Source organism: Primulina tabacum, chromosome 17 (assembly GCF_025594145.1).
Source record: "Primulina tabacum isolate GXHZ01 chromosome 17, ASM2559414v2, whole genome shotgun sequence".
In the NCBI taxonomy this organism is placed as follows: domain Eukaryota; kingdom Viridiplantae; phylum Streptophyta; class Magnoliopsida; order Lamiales; family Gesneriaceae; genus Primulina; species Primulina tabacum.
The window spans coordinates 30,692,007-30,709,915 of record NC_134566.1 but is presented as its reverse complement, the minus strand read 5'-3'; the positions used below and the strand labels follow the sequence as shown (position 1 = coordinate 30,709,915).

The 17,909-nt window shown below is 35.8% G+C and overlaps 4 protein-coding genes across 10 annotated transcripts; 2 read left to right on the top strand and 2 right to left on the bottom strand.

The window, feature by feature from the left end:
- The first annotated feature begins 583 nt into the window (after window positions 1-583).
- On the top strand, window positions 584-4,773 carry LOC142531445 (autophagy-related protein 13b-like). Its single transcript, XM_075637561.1, is given in 5 exon segments — window positions 584-865; window positions 1,085-1,773; window positions 1,775-2,473; window positions 2,545-2,729; window positions 4,006-4,773. Coding segments are annotated over 4 exon segments (1,941 nt in total). The 5' UTR covers window positions 584-865; window positions 1,085-1,089; the 3' UTR covers window positions 4,379-4,773.
- A 603-nt stretch (window positions 4,774-5,376) lies between these two features.
- Window positions 5,377-7,266, bottom strand: LOC142531446 (acetylglutamate kinase, chloroplastic). Of its 4 annotated transcripts, none has more exons than XM_075637563.1 (2): window positions 7,103-7,266; window positions 5,377-6,653 (listed from the first exon to the last, which is right to left on the bottom strand). In XM_075637563.1, exon 2 carries the CDS (start codon window positions 6,621-6,623, stop codon window positions 5,583-5,585), a length of 1,041 nt encoding a protein of 346 aa, XP_075493678.1. In that variant the 5' UTR covers window positions 6,624-6,653; window positions 7,103-7,266; the 3' UTR covers window positions 5,377-5,582. The 4 variants fall into 4 exon arrangements, with proteins under 4 accessions (XP_075493678.1, XP_075493679.1, XP_075493681.1 ...); XM_075637564.1 differs by having other exon boundaries at window positions 5,377-6,650; window positions 7,103-7,263; XM_075637566.1 differs by having other exon boundaries at window positions 7,065-7,247.
- A 1,584-nt stretch (window positions 7,267-8,850) lies between these two features.
- LOC142531203 (uncharacterized) lies at window positions 8,851-10,874 on the top strand. Of its 4 annotated transcripts, none has more exons than XM_075637283.1 (4): window positions 8,851-9,072; window positions 9,171-9,259; window positions 9,589-9,666; window positions 10,545-10,874. In XM_075637283.1, exons 1-4 carry the CDS (start codon window positions 8,907-8,909, stop codon window positions 10,602-10,604), a joined length of 393 nt encoding a protein of 130 aa, XP_075493398.1. In that variant the 5' UTR covers window positions 8,851-8,906; the 3' UTR covers window positions 10,605-10,874. The 4 variants fall into 4 exon arrangements, with proteins under 4 accessions (XP_075493398.1, XP_075493400.1, XP_075493401.1 ...); XM_075637285.1 differs by lacking the exon at window positions 10,545-10,874 and adding an exon at window positions 10,479-10,505 and having other exon boundaries at window positions 8,852-9,072; XM_075637286.1 differs by lacking the exon at window positions 10,545-10,874 and adding an exon at window positions 9,793-9,813 and having other exon boundaries at window positions 8,852-9,072.
- Window positions 10,875-10,971: 97 nt separating this feature from the next.
- LOC142531202 (uncharacterized) lies at window positions 10,972-15,919 on the bottom strand. Its single transcript, XM_075637282.1, has 11 exons — window positions 15,643-15,919; window positions 15,270-15,313; window positions 14,391-14,471; window positions 13,533-13,640; window positions 12,992-13,083; window positions 12,807-12,881; window positions 12,647-12,716; window positions 12,366-12,467; window positions 12,062-12,170; window positions 11,676-11,738; window positions 10,972-11,297 (listed from the first exon to the last, which is right to left on the bottom strand). The coding sequence occupies exons 1-11, from the start codon at window positions 15,842-15,844 to the stop codon at window positions 11,209-11,211; spliced, it is 1,035 nt and encodes a 344-aa protein (XP_075493397.1). The 5' UTR covers window positions 15,845-15,919; the 3' UTR covers window positions 10,972-11,208.
- Between the last annotated feature and the right edge of the window lie 1,990 nt (window positions 15,920-17,909).

Sequence of the window (17,909 nt, the reverse complement as noted above, 5' to 3'; positions counted from 1 at the left end):
TATATAGTCAACTAAATCAAACAAGGCAACATCAACAATTGACGAACAAAATTTTATCAGAAGATTATCAATTATAATACTACAGTCGCTTATACACGTTTAACCTAATATAAATAGTTATGAAATCATGTTATTTGTGAAATTGAGTTTAAGTAATATAATAAGGCAAAAATATGTATGAGACGGTCTCACGGGTTGTATTTTATGAGACATATTTTTTATTTGGGTCATCTATGAAAAATTATTACTTTTTATGCTAAGAGTATTACTTTTTATTGTGATTATCGATAGAGTTGACCCATCTCACAGATAATGATTAATGAGATCGTCTCACAAAGTACTTACTCATATAATAAAACTGGGGAGGAAATAGATTGTTCTATAATTAATGTATTTAAAATGGGGAGGAAATAAAATTGTTCTATGATTAATGTCAATACAGTTCAATGGTAGTATTTTGCAATTATTGGGGCTCCACTCACCAGGTTCCAGGGGTGTCAAACATGTCCGAAATGTACAACTAGGTAAAGTACAACTTCTTAAAGTGGTAACAGTTATCCTCAGACCTGAATCATCACTGGGCTGGTGAATCTCCATATAAAAGGAGAACGAACAATGCTCTCACCCGTTTTCTATCTCTAGAAACCCCAAAAACTTGCGCCAATTTCATGTTATTCGGTAAGTACAAAAGCCACCAATTTTTTACCCGCTGAGGAGTATTTATTGCAGAACTGTGAGTATATGTGCCTGTTCAGCCTGTTCTTGATTACTGGACGCGTAGAAACCACAAATGCAGCAGAGCTAGGTATAGGACGTGCAGAGGCGAGAATACCCATTATTTTTGGATTTCTTCATAGAATAGTCTGTGAGTTTTTCTATCTTCATCTTGTTTTTCGACCACCCTTTAGTGATTTGAAGCTTTCTTTCTTTCGGGGGCAGTTTTTGGAGGTGTTTTGAAGTTCAAGTTTCTGCTTGTGATCTGATTTTGAAGTTTTAGATTTGGGTTGTTTACTTGTTTTGAATTCGGATTCGTGTTGAGGATTTCGATTGCCAAAGTTCCTTTTGTGTTTGTTTATTTCGATAGAATCTATGGCTGCATATCATGGAAACAGTGCCAATTCAGAACCCGCGAGAATGGAGCAAATAATCACTGAATTCTTTGCTAAAAGCCTACACATAATACTGGAATCGCGGTGCCCATATGTTTCTTCACGGAATTACAGTGGTGAACAAGTTTTATCCTCCCCGTCACCATCGTCATCATCCTCTTCATCATCGAGTTTTAGGCCGAGGGATAAATGGTTTAATTTAGCCCTTCGGGATTGTCCCGCTGCATTAGAAAATATAGATTTTTGGCGGCAGAGTAATCTTGAGCCCATGATAGTCGATGTCTTTTTAGTGCAAAGACCAAGAGATTGGGACCCCTTGAATTGTTCCCCTAAAAGAATGCTCGTGCAGAATACATGGGGGAAAGAGAGATATTATTATGGTTCCGATAATGATGATTTTGGGTGTGAGGCAAATAATGGAAAGATAATCGAGAGGTGGGTTTTGCAGTATGAGAGTAAGAAGACTGGTGCTAACGGGGTTGGCTCGTCGGCTGGTAAGAGATCAACTGGTACAAGCTCTCATGCTCTATACAAGAAGTCAATATTGTTGTTACGGTCTCTGTATGCAACCGTCAGGCTCTTGCCAGCTTACAAGTTGTTTCGCGATCTTATTTCATCGGCACAAATTCGATTGTATAATCTTGGCCACCAGGTTTCATCTTTCAGCGGAACCATTTACCCCTAAGGAGGAGGAAGATATGCAGCATTTTGTGTTCACTCCAGTTGATACTTCTTGTGGTAGGCTTTGCCTCTCAGTTGCATATCGTTCATCAGTATTTGATGTAAGTTCCGAGTCATCAACTCCTATATCCCCTCAATTCATACCTGAATATGTTGGAAGCCCAATGGCAGAACCACTTAAAAGGTTCCCAACATATCCCATATCACAAAGCTCCCCATCTCCGTCCCCATTTGCTAGGCGGCATAGCTGGAGTTATGACATATATAGAGCATCACCACCTTCAGTAAACCCTACACCTTCACCCACATATTCTGAATCCCATGCTTCAACGTCAAAAAAGCATACCCGCCGTCTTCCTCCTGCAAGCTTACCTCGTAATTTACCCAGTGAAACAACTGCCATTCATTTGAAAAATCCAAGTTATGACGAGTATTGGCCTTCCCTCATATTTTCACCATCTCCATCACCACCAGCCTACATTGCTGGCAGTCATTTATCAAAAGCTCTTTTACGGTCTGAAAGTGCCCCAGTTAGTATACCTGCATCAAGACTTTCTAGTTTCCCTTCGGTGCTCAGCAATCAAACGATGCCTCATTCTCCTCCCATGAAAGCTACTCGAGTCACTATTATTAAGCAGGTTGCAGATACAGGCCTTCATATCGCCAATTCAACAGTTGACAAGGTATGATGATGTGTATTTGTTTTTTAAAATATCACGGAACAGATTAACCAGCGGTGTCATTTCTTCTGCAGTTGTCCTCTTTCAGCAAGGACGAGCCTGGAAAGATGTCTGCAGTGAAACCATCGATAAATAGCTCTCCTTCAAAATCATTCTCTAGAAGTTCCAGTAGGTTATCCTTTCAGGATGATTATGATGATTCTGAGTTTTCTGGGCCATTTTTTGTAGACGACGAGGACATGATAGATCCACTTTCCAGGTTATCATACAACATTTTTTATTCGATTCTGTTACTTCTAGGTGCAAAAACATGCGTTGTTAGTGGATAAACAAGTTTCTTATAAAAAAAAAACATGCGTTTCATCTATGATGATTTTAGGTGCACCTGTACTGTCCTGATGTTGTGTTTATGATAGCGGAATCAAGTTTATTAGGGTACAGAGTAAAATTTGAGCTTCAAAGCAGCTGCACTTGAAATAAAATATATTTGAAATTACTTGTATTGTTTCCACTTTCCACCTAACCGAAAAACGAACCTAATGTTCCCGGAGAAGAAATACTTCAGTGAAGATGTATGGAAATAATTTTCAACTAATCCCATTTTTCAGAGAATTATATGTAGGAGGCAGAAACCCTTTTGTGTTCCTTCTATAAACTGTGCCACACCAGTCTTTAGTAGCTCCTTCAAATGACTGTTGGAGAGTGCTTCCAAAGCTGCTATTAATTTCCCATGATGAAGTCCATGTTTTCTATTTTAATAATGTCAAGTCATTGTTGCAATCAGCATCATACACTTAGGAGTTCTTACCTTGAAAGGCATAATGGACCACTTGAGATTTTATGGCAGACATTTGTTGTTGAGTGGGAAATATGGAATGATAATTGTAAGATACTCTATGGAAATATATAGCATATTGAAATCATTGCTATGACTCCTACTTAATATGGCAGAACTTAAAATCTGGTTTTGTCTCCCATTCTTTGAGGTATAAAGTTTAGTCATTCACTTGGGTGATGATATTTATCAGGTGCAAATTTGGATATGTATTATGTTTAATTTGGACAACCTATCTTCCCATTTTGTTCAGCATCTGTCTGGTGCATCTTTCTCGTTATCAGTGTGCTAACATCTGTCAGGCACCTTTTTATTGCCTTGTCGACATTTTGTGGTTGTGGTGACTGCCGAATTTCTCTTACATGAATGGAGGTTGCAACACTTGATGGCTTGATTGTTCTGTAGGTGGAGCTACGTATAGTGGACAAAATCAAGTTATAATGCTTGCTTTGTTTTTAAGCTTTGTTGAAACCAGAAGGTTCTGGTGTTCTTTGAAAGTTTTGTGTGGTTTCTGCTGATCTTATGATACAGCTTATCTGAATGTCATGCTACAAGCATATGAGCGCCTCCATAGTTGCAATTTATTTTGTGTCATATATAGGAGCTAGAGTTGAAATCAAATTTAGTTTGAATAACCCAATTGTTTTTTGTTATTTCAACTGCAACTATTTGAAAATAAACAGTGGTTTGATGATTCCAGGCCTGGCTCATTCGATCAGCCGCACCATCCAATGGTGCCGCACGAGCCTGGTGGACTTCTCCTGGCTAGAAAATCACAAGATGCTGCAGTTGGTGCTCTAGTTCATATGCTGAAGAAAGCGCCACCTCTTCGCCAAGACGTCTCTTTTACAGCAGAATTGCTGCATGATTCCAAGCTTAAGACACCAACGAACTGCAATCAAGATTCAAATAAAATTTCTGAAAAGTCCAATATACTGCAATATGCTTCTACAAATCTTGCATCTTCTGGACTTATTTCGTCAAAGACCACATCTGATGCATTAGACGAGCTTCGTGGGTACAGAGAGTTGAAAGACATGCTGTTGAAGCAAGGTAAAATTTCTCAGCAATAGGCAGTCGCTTTTACCAAAGAGGATGTGTGCACAAGAATAAAGGAAGTTTCCAAGGTTCTCTTGCTATATATATGTGTAGCATTTTCTTTGCGGTGCCAAGGTTCTTTGAAATTGCAGTAGATTTCGTTTGTCCCATCCCCATTTCTATTTGTTTGTTTTTAGTAAATATGTTTGTGCTTTTGGAGTGATGCCTGTTTGTTATCTAATCTAATGAGTTGCTGTAAGAGTTTGAGTCGAGCAAATAAACATGTTGTGTGAGGTGTACAGAACTCCTAATGTTGACCAAGGCATTTGTAATACTCTGATGTATATAATAGCTGTATACATATACAGTCATATAGAACAACATTATGATGATATTTTATCGTACAATCAAAAGTTTTATTCCTCATAGCTCTTGGCTTCATTCGATTTGGTATGAATAATGTGCAGAAATGTGCAATAGTGGTAAATAATTACTTGCCTTGCTCTAATTTTCAATTGTTAATATCCCATCTGGCTCACTCGGTTCTCGAAGGAATTTGTTTACCATTTACATGGCATACTTCGTGAAAAAACAGTTGTTGCACTCACGTTCTGAAAATAATTGAAAAATCTGTTCTTGTACTCTTCTTTTTAGAGGCAACGGATAAATACTCAAACACCACAATCTTCAAAGTTTCAAGTGGAAAAAAACACCTTGGAAACTCTCCAGCTATCCATCAAAAAAAATATTTCACGTTTGTCAAATATTACATCTGTTGTTGCTCTAGATGGACAGCGGAATAGGAAGGGGCGGACCCAGAAATTTGGACAAGGGGCAAAACGGAACAAAGGCGAGGAGACTGTAAAATAACATAGGGGGATGGGGGGGAATTGGACTTGAGGGGTACACGACATGAACTTTTATGGCAAAAAGATTGAACGTTTCTTCGTCGGAAAGGGGTGATATTCTTTCCTAGTCTCCCATTCAGATGCACTTTCAGTATCCCTTGGTGGTGAAATGGTACGTGCAGACAAAAAACTCAAAATATCATTACGATATACATTTTATCATTTGTTTGCTCTGATTTGCGACAATTTGGCAAATCAAACATAAACCCCCCAGGTACGTGAGAATCATTCAAAACCATGTCACGAAACAAAAATTATCAACCATAATTGTTTGAAAACATGACCAAAAATCTTTTAAGACGAGCTAAAATTAACTTTTTACCGGCAGTAGCTAGCCGGTGATCATCGTTCCAGCTCCTTCACCAGTGAGAATCTCAAGAAGCAAAGAATGCTTCAACCTGCCGTCGATTATACTTGCAGTTCGAACCCCTTGAGCCAAAGACCTGACGCAACAACTAACCTTGGGGATCATCCCACCCACAATCTTGCCATCTTCCATCATCTTCTTCACCCCTTTAATGTCAACTTCCTTCACCAAACTCCCGGGATCATCCCGATTTTCTAATATTCCAGCGACATCAGTCAATAGTATCAACTTCTCGGCAGACAAAGCTGCTGCCAATTCTCCAGCAGCTGTGTCAGCGTTAATATTATATGGCTGTCCTGTCACATCAGCTGCCACAGAGGCAATCACTGGGATATGGTTATTTTCGACAAGTGATCGGAGAGAAGTTGGATCAATACTAGCTATGTCCCCTACGAACCCGAGCTGTGACGCGTTGGGAGATGGCCGAGCAGTTAAAAGTCGGCCATCTATCCCTGATAACCCAACGGCAGTGCCACCGGCTTTGTTAATCAGCGCCACAAGATTTTTATTCACTTTACCAATCAAAACCATTGAAACAATTTCCATGGTGGATGCATCAGTAACACGGAGGCCATTGAGAAAGTTTGGTTTTATGCCTAGTTTGCCGAGCCATTGGTTAATCTCAGGCCCGCCTCCATGTACAAAGACTATTCGAATGCCGACACAAGAAAGGAGCACAATATCAGCAATGACAGATGCCTGAAGGGCCTCGGATGTCATTGCTGCTCCCCCGTACTTTACGACAATAGTTTTGCCTCGGAATTTTTGAATGTAGGGCAATGCTTCAGATAAAATCTCGACTCGGATTTGCGCAGAGGTGGAATCTTTGAGAATCTCCGGTGCTGTTATTGACTGTGCCGATGATTTGATGCGTGGACATCTCTTAATGGTATCGAATTTATTGACAGGAACCGAGTTGTGGAACAGGAGAGCAGAACCATTAGAATTCTCAGAGAAGAAAAAATGAGGAGACTTGAGAGGGAGGGTCGTTTTGACAGCCAACATTGCTTCTTGGAATGTTTACAGAAGAGCCTGCTACAAGTCAAGATAAGCAAAAAAATTTTTTTTATCGATATACATATTTGCAATGAATAACCAATCAAAACTATAAATGAACATGAAGTGAGCAAAGTAATTCACTCTTTCTTCAGTTTCCTCTCCTATTTGAAATGCAAATCAGTATCTCAAGTTTTCATCTCATAACCTTATCAGATCAAGAATAAAAAAAATGATGCAGCGAAGTGCCAATTTAAGCAATCAAAAAAATTTATTCATTAACCACATAGAAGACAAATCAAAGGTAAAAAAAATGTCAGAAATATATTAAAAAAAACTGCGTTTAACTTCAATAAAAGACGTCCTAAACACCAATGGAAAAGGGAAAAAATATATTGCAGAAGTTCAAAGTAAACCAAAACCCAAATGATTCTAATCTAAAAGACATACATCATCATGAGCCACCGCAGACTGGAAAATTAACTAACCCTAATTTCCGATAGAGCTGGCGATTGTTCCCCTTCTCTGCTAGGGGTTTACAACAGGCGGCCCGGCGGAGTGGGGAAATGGGATTTTTTTTTTGAGCTCGAGTGGCAGTGTTGTCTACTGCTGCTGGCCTAATAAATCTTGTTAATTTTCTACTTTCCTTGTATCCTTATTATGATATATTTATATATAAGAGTAGTCTTTTTTGAGACGATTTCACGAATATTTACATGTGACATAGTTCAATCCTATCGATATTCACAATTAAAGTAATATTCTTAGCAAAAGTAATATTTTTTCATGAATAACTCAAATAAGAAATTCGTTTCACAAAATACGACCTGTGAGACCGTCTCACACAAGTTTTTGACTATATATATATATATATATATATATATATATATTTTGAAGGATAACTCCGAACACACAGTAGATATATTCGATGTATATTATATAAAATTCTAGATTAATAAAATAACATCAAATCATACTAGTTAAGTAAATTTTACTGAAGAAAATATTAACAACATATGGAATAAAAAATATTGAAAGTGTGTATTGTATTCTATTATATTCTGAATAATACACGGGTAAATGTTGGGATGCAATATGTCCAAGTAGGTCGATTTTTTTTTTTTTTGAAAAAAAATCCGAGCATGTTGGATTGTAATATAAAACAAATTTTATTGCATAATAATTATTTTGGTAAAATATAATGATATTATAGTATTTATTCCTTCAGAGTCACTGTTTGAGTTTTTATTTTATTTCTTTATAAACTAACGCTGCATTTGGTTGGGGGATACTCACCTAATCTCATGTTTGGTATGATTTTTATTTAACCAATTCAATCTCTCATATAAATGATTATGTTATATTAACCGGGATAATCACTCCTCACATCCTAAGATTATTTATCATAATCATTCTCTTAAATCCAAATTCACCATCACTTCTCTCCACAGACCGCCCACCAACCGTCCCGCCGCCGCTGCCGACTACCCCCTCCTCCCGCCGGCCGACAACTGCCGACCACCCCCTCCTTCTGCCGCCGTCGGCCGACCGTCTCACCGCCGCAAAAGTGGAAGGGGAATTTTATCAATTCATAAAAAGATTATTAATTACTCATTTTTAACAATCATATCAAACATTCTCTAATTCAATCATTCTCTTTATCATTTCATAATCTTACCTTTCAACCAAACGTAAACTAATATTGCGGGGAAAAGTTAATTTGCAATAAAAAAATTGACAGATATAGGAGAGCTAAGGTAGGTCGATAATGACAGCCTTACATCACCTAAAGGCGCAGTGTCGGAGTGTCTTATGCGTCAATATGAATATTGATATCAAGTTAAATTGAATCTAATAATTTTATTTATGGTGACTCTAAAAAAACTAAAAATTATAATTAATAATATTTTTTTAGCACAAGCTAATTTAAATAACTTTTGTCACACACACACACACGCATATATATATATATATATATATATATAGGAAAAATGACCTCGACCGGAGGGCCATCCCTGGACCCCTTTTTTTGCTTCAGAATCTGCGAGTGATTCCATAAATACATTGAGATGATGATATGTTATTGGATTAATATTGGAAAGTTTATGATGTGTTCGATATGATGTGTTCGATTGCGATAAAAAAATATAATTACATGACTGAAACATAACTTATTAAATTGAAAAAAATAACATAACTTATTAAATTACTATTTTAAAAATATATAAAGAAAAGTGGGTGAGAGTTATAACATAAAGTCGATTCAGTTTGCAATTGGAATCACGGATCCAAATGGCCCCGGGTAAGAAAGGCAAATCGAAGGGGATCTCCGGCGAGACATCTCAGTCGCCGCCACTCGCCGCCGTCAAGTACCCCGCGTGCTTACGCTCTATTTCGCCATCCTCCGTCGCCATCACCATTCACGCCAAGCCGGGTTCCAAACTCGCCACCATCACTGGTGATAAATCATTACTGAACTTAATCCGCTTAGTCTGTAATTGAATTTATATTTTTATAGGAAAAAAGCTTAAACACTTGTTTTTATGAAATCATCAGATTTCAATGACGAGGCTTTAGGAGTGCAGATCGATGCACCGGCGAAAGATGGCGAAGCTAATGCTGCACTCTTGGATTATATTAGCTCAGTAAGTCCTTGCTTTATGTTGAATTGACTATCTTTTGAGAATTTCCATTAAGCACTCGACTTTAGCCAGTTTGATTCGTGCTAATAGAAGGACCAAAATATATTTATAATTTTTTTCATGAATATCTGGTTTGATCAATAACCTGGATTTCTTGTTTACTGAAATATGTGACAAAAGCAGGGCTCATTGAGTTAGTTGAAATATGGAGTTTTAATGTACTTCTTTTAGGAATTATGTATCAACATTTTTACTTCAGTTTCCACGTTAAGTGTTTTTGTATCATCATTGATTAATGCCATGGAATCAAAATTGTGTTTCGTTGCGAACAGGTGATTGGGGTGAAAAGAAGGCAAGTTTCCATAGGATCTGGATCAAAATCGAGGGACAAGGTTGTGATTGTAGAGGAGGTAACTTTACAGAACGTATTCAATGCTCTAGATGGAGTTTTAAAGAGCCACTTATGAGATACAGTAGTTGTGAATTACGTATAGATCGATAGTACACATGAAAAACTGTCCCTTGTATATCTGCAGTTTTGATCCTCATAAGATTATGCTTGAAAAGATGTTCTTGTGATTTGCTGGTGACAATGCCTTTTTAACCAATTCACTGCATCATGGCCAGCAACTTCACAGCCAGGATACCTATTCCGTCAAGATCTTTTACTTTCTGCCAGAGTGGGACTTAAACGAGTATGATATAGGGATAAATGCGCAAGAAGTGCATCTGCTTAGCAGAAAATAATATAAGGTTATGAACCACGAGTCAACGTGTACAACTTTAATGGCTATGTATTTGAGTCACCTCGAATATGGGTTGGGGAAATTAGTCTTGGTCATCCTCAGTAGATATAACAATATTTTACAATCTTAGTTATTAAAAGCCACAAGACAGGCGCTTAGAGAGAAGGCTCAGCCCTTACCCAAGAGTCCTAGACAAAAGACAAAAGACAAAAGACAAGGGGCGTCCCTTCAAGAAAAGACTCGGTGTACTTTAAAGGCCTAAGGCACATTAGACATGCCTTCAGTGTTGAGGTGGTGAATTTGAAGAGGAATGCAGGATGATAGTAATTCATTTATCGTAGGTTATAATTTGTCAAAAATTTAGATTCTTGCTTAAAATTTTTTATCATGCGCCAGTTTTGTCATGTGTGTTTGATCCTTGGTTGCTCTGATGCATGTGAGGATATTACTAAATCTTGTTTCAAGAGATTTGATAGGTCAAAATCTGAAATCTTCGCACACCCTTTCTCACCCTTGAGCAATTTGGAGATTCTATGTTGCAGTGGATGATTTGTGTCGCATGCTGGCAAGTGATCCATTGTTCATATGCTCAAAGTCTATAAGCCTCATAGACCGCTCGAGGCACTATACTAGCAGTCGGACTAGCTTACGATGGTACATCTTCTCAATCACCATCTTCTCAGTTTGGGATTCTCTCTCCATCTTCAAGTTCCTTCTCCGGCCTCTTACGCTGCCCCTACTTTCCAGCAATTTTGTAATATTCCTTTCTGGACAGTGCTTGATGCTCCTTTATCAAGCTCTTCTGTTATATCATTTGTTACTCGGGCAACATCTGCTTTGCATTGGTAAATTCATGCAGACCAAAATCCTCGACCTATTCCGCAACCTCCTTCCAATTCTTGATAAAACCAAATTGCAAGTATGGTTTAGACAGAAAAATCGATCAACAAGAACACGTAGATTAGTCTCTATCACTCAAAATTAAATGTTATAAATGGTACTTTGAATTGCCTATTTCATATTGCAGAGTTGAAACAAACAAATTCACTATATATGAAAATTCATATTAACATATTTACAGGAAACACTTGCGTACACCAACAAAACCACATTTATCATCAAAAAAAGAAAAACCACACTCTTCAGTCTCCTATACACATACATATCTGAAATATGTATATGGACATGGGAAATACCAAAGGGGGTCTAAGTTTGCACTCCTTTGCCAGCCAAGAAAGCTTTCAAAGCCAAATTTTTGTCTTCAGCATCTTTAAATCTTGCTCTCCTTCCGTGACCTACAATTGATATCCAAACGTTGTGGATGAGTTTTACCCAAATGGAAGCAGGGTGCTGTATGCCAGCAAATCAATAAATAGAAGTTGCGAACTAGAGCTTGTGTTACAAATGAAAATTTAGATATTGAAGCATTCTTTAAGGGCTATTATTGTTTCATTTTCCTCCATCAGAGTTCAGAACAGTTCGTTTTTTCTATATCGAGCTTACATTTTTTAACCATCTATATCCACGTCCACCGATGATACTCGAAGAAACTAAAGTTACTGTTAATATTCCGAAAAACATAAAGCGTGATCCATTTAATGAATGATACGTCTTTATAAATAATCCTGGAAATATTCCAACTTATTAATAACTATATAACCATGAATAATCACCTGGCAGCATCCATTCAAATTCCAACTCAAGCAACTTTTGAACACTGTGCAATTGTATGGGTACTGCAAAAATAACCAAGAGGGAAAAAAGGAGGTGATTATTTATTTCTTTCTAAATCAATATCTATGGTGTATGAGAAAACAACAATTTGAATTTTATTGTATTCATATATCATGAAAATAATTAGTCAAATCACGAATCATTCGGATCCACCGAGTTGGCTTGATTTTTTCTCCCTATATTGGTGTGTACAGTTGAGTGAATTTTAAGAGAGATTTAGTTGCTAACTCTAATCTTTCACATTCACAAATAAAAACCATTCCTGAATAACAAATCCAACAAAAAGAAAGTAGAATTACCAAAAGGGTATTGAAAGTTAACGCACCTGAAAACCAGTTGTGTCTCTCACTTATGGTCAATCCAAATTCGTTCACCATTAAATGATCTCCGGTAAAAAGCACCTTCTTAGTTTTGTAAAGCAAGCATACTGACCCCTGCAATTATGAACCAAACAATTATTGCCATGAGAATTATCGCTGCTGCTACTTGGCATGGGCCATATTTAGGACAGAGAACCATGGAAGCCAACAAATGAGAGTATTGTAGATCCCATCACTTTGATGTCCCAATAACTCTTCCTACAATAAGTAACTCGAAAACAGGTTGATAAGAAGAGAAAAAGAGTTCACTTCTGTATGGCCAGGGGTGCTTATAAGTATGACGTCACTGCCAAGCGTCCACGGTCCATTTCCTTCCAGCTTAATCTCCACGTTAGCTGTAGAAGAATTTACCTGCCACGTGATATCACAGACATATTAATCTCAGAAAATTGCACGAAAACATCATGGATTCATGATCATCATTATTACCGAGTATATACTTTCCACTAAAAGACTTAGTCCACGATCCCCAAACATACTGAGAGACATAACTCATGCATCGTCCAAGGAGGAGTGGTAAATTATGTTACCTCTTTAGAATGAAGAATCCTCGGACAACCCAACTCCTCTGACCACTTCTCATGATCTGCAACATCATCCCTGAAATATATAACAAAATAACTGCCGAAATCCAAAGAAGTGAAGACACTCCGTTATGCGTGTGTATAAAAATGTGCAAACTTTTCTTGCCTGTGAGTAAGAAACATGAAACGGGCTCCACCCATCTTTTTGATAATAGACGAAAGTCTCTTCGTGTATCTAGGGCTGCAAATTAATATTAATACGTAAAATCATATACGTGAACTAATGATTCTGAAAGTAGATGAATTTGGTTTCCCATTTACAATTTTCTTTCAGGATCTACTGCTACCAACCTGTCTATCAATATATTCCCTTCAGGTCGAGTAATAAAATAGGAGGCTGCTCCATATGACTTTTCGGAGTGGTAACCGCAGTGGTATACTCCCTGAAAGAAATTTGTACTCAGTCCAGGAAGTTGCTTATGTCAAATGCGCACATGCAAGTACCGATGGAGATAGAAAGAAATCCGGTGTCAAGTAAAAAGTTAATTTAGCAAAGTACCACAACGTTTATCATCCTCAACTATCAACTGTTATGTAATAAATAAATTTAACAAAGCGCCACAAAGTTTATCATCCTCAACTTTCAAGGAGTTGATAGTTGAAACTTGAAAGCCACCGACTCATCGATGGCATATCATGTACACTTTGATCAGTGAGAAGATTTGAGCATTCCAACTTCATAGAGCATCAAAATTTATGCCGATAAAGTTTGCATGAAAAGCACTTCGTTAAGAACTTTGCTCTGTACACTTGATCATACATGCTGATTTTTCTTGAATGAATTGATAATAATATAGTACCAAAGTTAACATATGCCAAGACAAAGAAGTACCTGAATTTTCTGATCATCAATGGGAATAGGAAACGACATCTGAACATCTAAAATTTCAGAAGGTGGTTGTTCCGTGTGGATCGAGTTTGTTGGACATGAAAGCAATGCCTTGAACACAGACAACAAACATAAATAGTGAAATTTTTTACTTGCGCGAAGAATCTGTGCGATACTCCCTTCTTCCCAAAGTTAAATCACCCAGGTGCAATTCACAGCATGCACTTTGAAATGATGGTGGTGGTTTTTTTTCAAGCGTCGGATAATCCAACATATCTCTAGCCTAGAGCTTACTTCTTTATGTTGCTTATATCGAGAGCTAACGGATGGCAATGAGCCGGGTCTTGGGCAGCCCCGAATTAAACCCTCCTCGCCGGGGCAGGTTTAGACCCGGTAAAACTGGTCCCAAGCGGGTCCAGGTGGGTCCAAGGTTTAGTCGGACCCGTCCCACAAGTGTGTGATATATATATATATATATATTTCTAATTAATTATTAATTGAATAAAAATTGATATAATTTAATTTATGATAATATTTTGTTTTTAAATATTATTAATATAAAGTTGCAAATGAATTTAATGATTAATTAATGTTTAAACATTTTTATTTTGGATTTTAAAAAAAAAACTTGTTGGGTTCATGGGTCCAACCAGCCCCAGACCCACCGGGTTCATGGGGCAGGCGTGTCCGATGTGAGGTGGGCGGGTCTCGGGTTTGCCCCGATCCTACCTGTTGTCATCCCTAGTCTGCTAACATAGTCACTAAAGTGTAGATTCTTTAATAGGATCTGAGAGCTTTAACTTAGTGGTCTCAGTAGTTTATAATTTTTTCAATTGCTTAAAAACATTGGGCGAAAAGTACCTGAAGCGCTTTTGTTCGATGTTCATCACATGTTGGCTGTTTGAACACTGCTGATTTTCCATCAGATCGTCTGAATGTTTCCTGAAAGCCAAGGGAACGAAGTTGCAGACATTAAAACTCCATTTTTCTTTCTTGATCCATAAAACAAAATGTACTCTATGGATGAAGAGATATACAAGTATATGATAATTGGAACTACAGATCTGATAACGTTGCAATATAGTGTTTCCTCACAACAACTCAGGCAATCTCCAATCCATATCCTCTATTTTTCATCCTCTATCCTCTAAAATAGAGATGGATCTCTATTTTCAAAAATCTTCTCCAACCCATATCCTCTAAATATTACCAAATACTCTATTTATTTAATGTATTTCATTTTCAATCTATATCCTCTGAATATTACCAAATACTTTTAGTATTTTCTACATTTTCATGTCTAAAAATATCACATGTTTATCAATTTAAATTAAGTCGATAATAAGTGTTTGTAATAAATTGTGTCATGTATTTCAAAAGTATGAATAGTGATACTTTCCTAAATTTTTTTACAAAAGGACTATATTGTAATTTTTAAAATATCTATTTTGTAATTATTTCTCACTCCTTTTCAATCATCTATATGAACAGTGATACTCTATAAATAGAAGATTACTGTTGCATACTCTAAAATGAAGGAAACAAATAGAACACGGTTAGAGAAGATTTCATCCGGAGGATTCCTCCGTTACGAAGCCTCCGTTACGAAGGACGGTTGGTGATGCCTTATATGATAATTGTGTGCACGTTAGTGGAGAAAATCTATGAAGCCTAATTTATCAAATAACTAAAATATACAGTACAAGAGAAATTTCATATTAAGCTGAAACTGTTACCAACCGGAGCCATCCAGCGACAAACATCACAATCGATGCATGTGTTATCTGCAAGCAATTTTAACAGTACTTAATGTTGGAGATTATAACAGAAATATTACAATAAATTACAATGGATGATTGAGATAAAACTACTGATCAAATAAATAATAAAGCAATATTTAGCCTCGGTGGCCACCCAACACCAATAGAACCAAGTTAACCGGCTCAAGTAACTTCAGGTCTTCGTGAATCAATCCGATAGTCTCGGTGAATTAACTACTCAATCGGTGTCGGTGAACTGTGATTTCTATTAGCGTGAAAATCGACGCACTGCAACGATAAATTTCGTATCCAGATGTGAAAATAATCTACCGAAGAGATAAACGAAACGGTACCGACGAAGAAATCTCCATCGACGTTATGAGGACGCCTGATTTTGCTTTTCTTCGAATCAGCAGGAGCAGTAGTGGTAGTAGAAGAAGCTCTAATAGGCGCTGATCGATATCTTAACTTGAAGTTGGAGTAGTGAACTTTGCTGTCGATTTTTGGAATTTGGAATGTAAAGCAAGACTTCAGCAGCGGCTGAGATGTCGCCATTTCTGTCGCAACCGCCGGACTCCACCGCGATGAATATATATAGATATACTAGTTTAGCTTTGTTGCGATTATCTGATACACACACAGAGGATAATATATTAAACAAAAACTCATGCGACATCTCACATATCAATATGAATTATTATATTTTGGAAAAAAACTTGGGTGACACGGATCGTATTTTGAGAGACATATATCTTATTTAGATCATCCATGAAAAATATTACTTTTTATACTAAGAATATTACTTTTTATTATGAATATCGGTAGGGTTGACTCGTCTCATAAGATAAAGATTCGTGAGACCATCTCACAAGAGATCCAAATAAGAGATTCGTCTCAAAAAATATACTTATAAGACCGTCTCACACAAATTTTTGTCATTATTATTTATGATAATTATGAGTTAAATTAATTCGTTTTAGTTATAAATATATCAGAAACTAACTATATAATTTATATATTATATTATATTCAATCCCACATTTTATAAATTATGATTATTATTTTGAAAATAATTGTTTCAAATATTGTTTATAGTATACGAAAATGGCTAAATTTATCTATTTATGTTTTTCTAAGACGATGAAATCGTAGTTGTTATTCTTTGAATGTATCATATCGAGTGAATCTTAGGTGTAATATATCTAATATAATATTATACAAATCGTGTTAATCAAGTAAATCGAAAAATTATTAAATTTATTAATAGATAATAGAATGTGATATTTAATTAGAAATCGATTTAATTTTAAAATAAATCTAATTGCTATATGACATACATATAGTACACTTGTTACTTATTTGTTGAATATCCTTTATTTTAATTGACTCTCCTTTCCCACAAAATTGATATCCTACTCAAATTTCACTAGCAAATGTTATTTTTGTAAGTAAAGAAATTAACGTTCTTTATTATTATATAAAAAAATAATTTCAAAAATTTAAGAAGGTAATATAAAAGGAATTACTTTATTTTTCAGACAAGATTTACTATCATAAAAAATATTTGAAAAAGCCATACAAATCAAGTGGTTGGGTTTCCTCAAATAAAATAAAATAAAATTTAAGTGGTTGCGGAGCCTCGAAGTCAACAAACAAATTGTGAGAGTAGCCGCTCCACGTGATTATTTGTATCGTAGATAGACACGCCAAACCTAAACTTGGTTACGTTTTGTATACATTCATGCTAGTTATTCTGCACACGTGATACATATGTGCACAATCTTTTTTATTATTATCGATGGACTAAAATAAAATTTGACAAATTATGGAGAAACTAAATTGATATTTGAATTGATGAAATAAAAAATAATAAAAATAAAAATGTGTGTTGAAATTAAAACAAGAAACAAAAGTGTAATATTAGTATCATTATCATATGAGGGTAAAATTACAAGAAAAATTTGGTGTCCTTTTTAGATACTTACTATCATGTCCTCAACTTTAATAATAAAATAGAATAGATTGATAATTTGTTAGAAAAAAAAAAACATTGTTTGAACATAATTTTAATCAAACAATGTTTAATTTTATTTTTAATTTTTTTAACAAGATTATTAATAACAAAATCTGACAAAAAGCTAGTATATATAATATATTAAATGAGTGGCATAAAATAACTACCAAATATGTACAAGATACGTACATATGATAATATGTTAAACTAAATGAGTGCATAAAATAACTTTTATGATGAGTAAGTCTTTTGTGAGACGATATCACGTATTTTTATTTGTAAGACGAGTCAATCATATTCATATTTATAATAAAAAAATTATTACTTTTTATGGATAACCAAAATATAATATATGTATCATAAAATTATCTGTGAGATCGTCTCATTGTGCTGCCATGATGTGCGTCCACACAAGAGCTCGTACATGTAATATGTTAAATGAGTGGCATAAAATAACTCACATTATCACGGTAAGATATAAAATGTTAATTTTTTAAATGAGTGGTAAAATAACTACCACCATAGCGAGGTAAAATATAAAATTTATTGGCATTCATAATCTTAAAAAAATTAAAATTTAATAAGAATACCATAGATTTTAACATT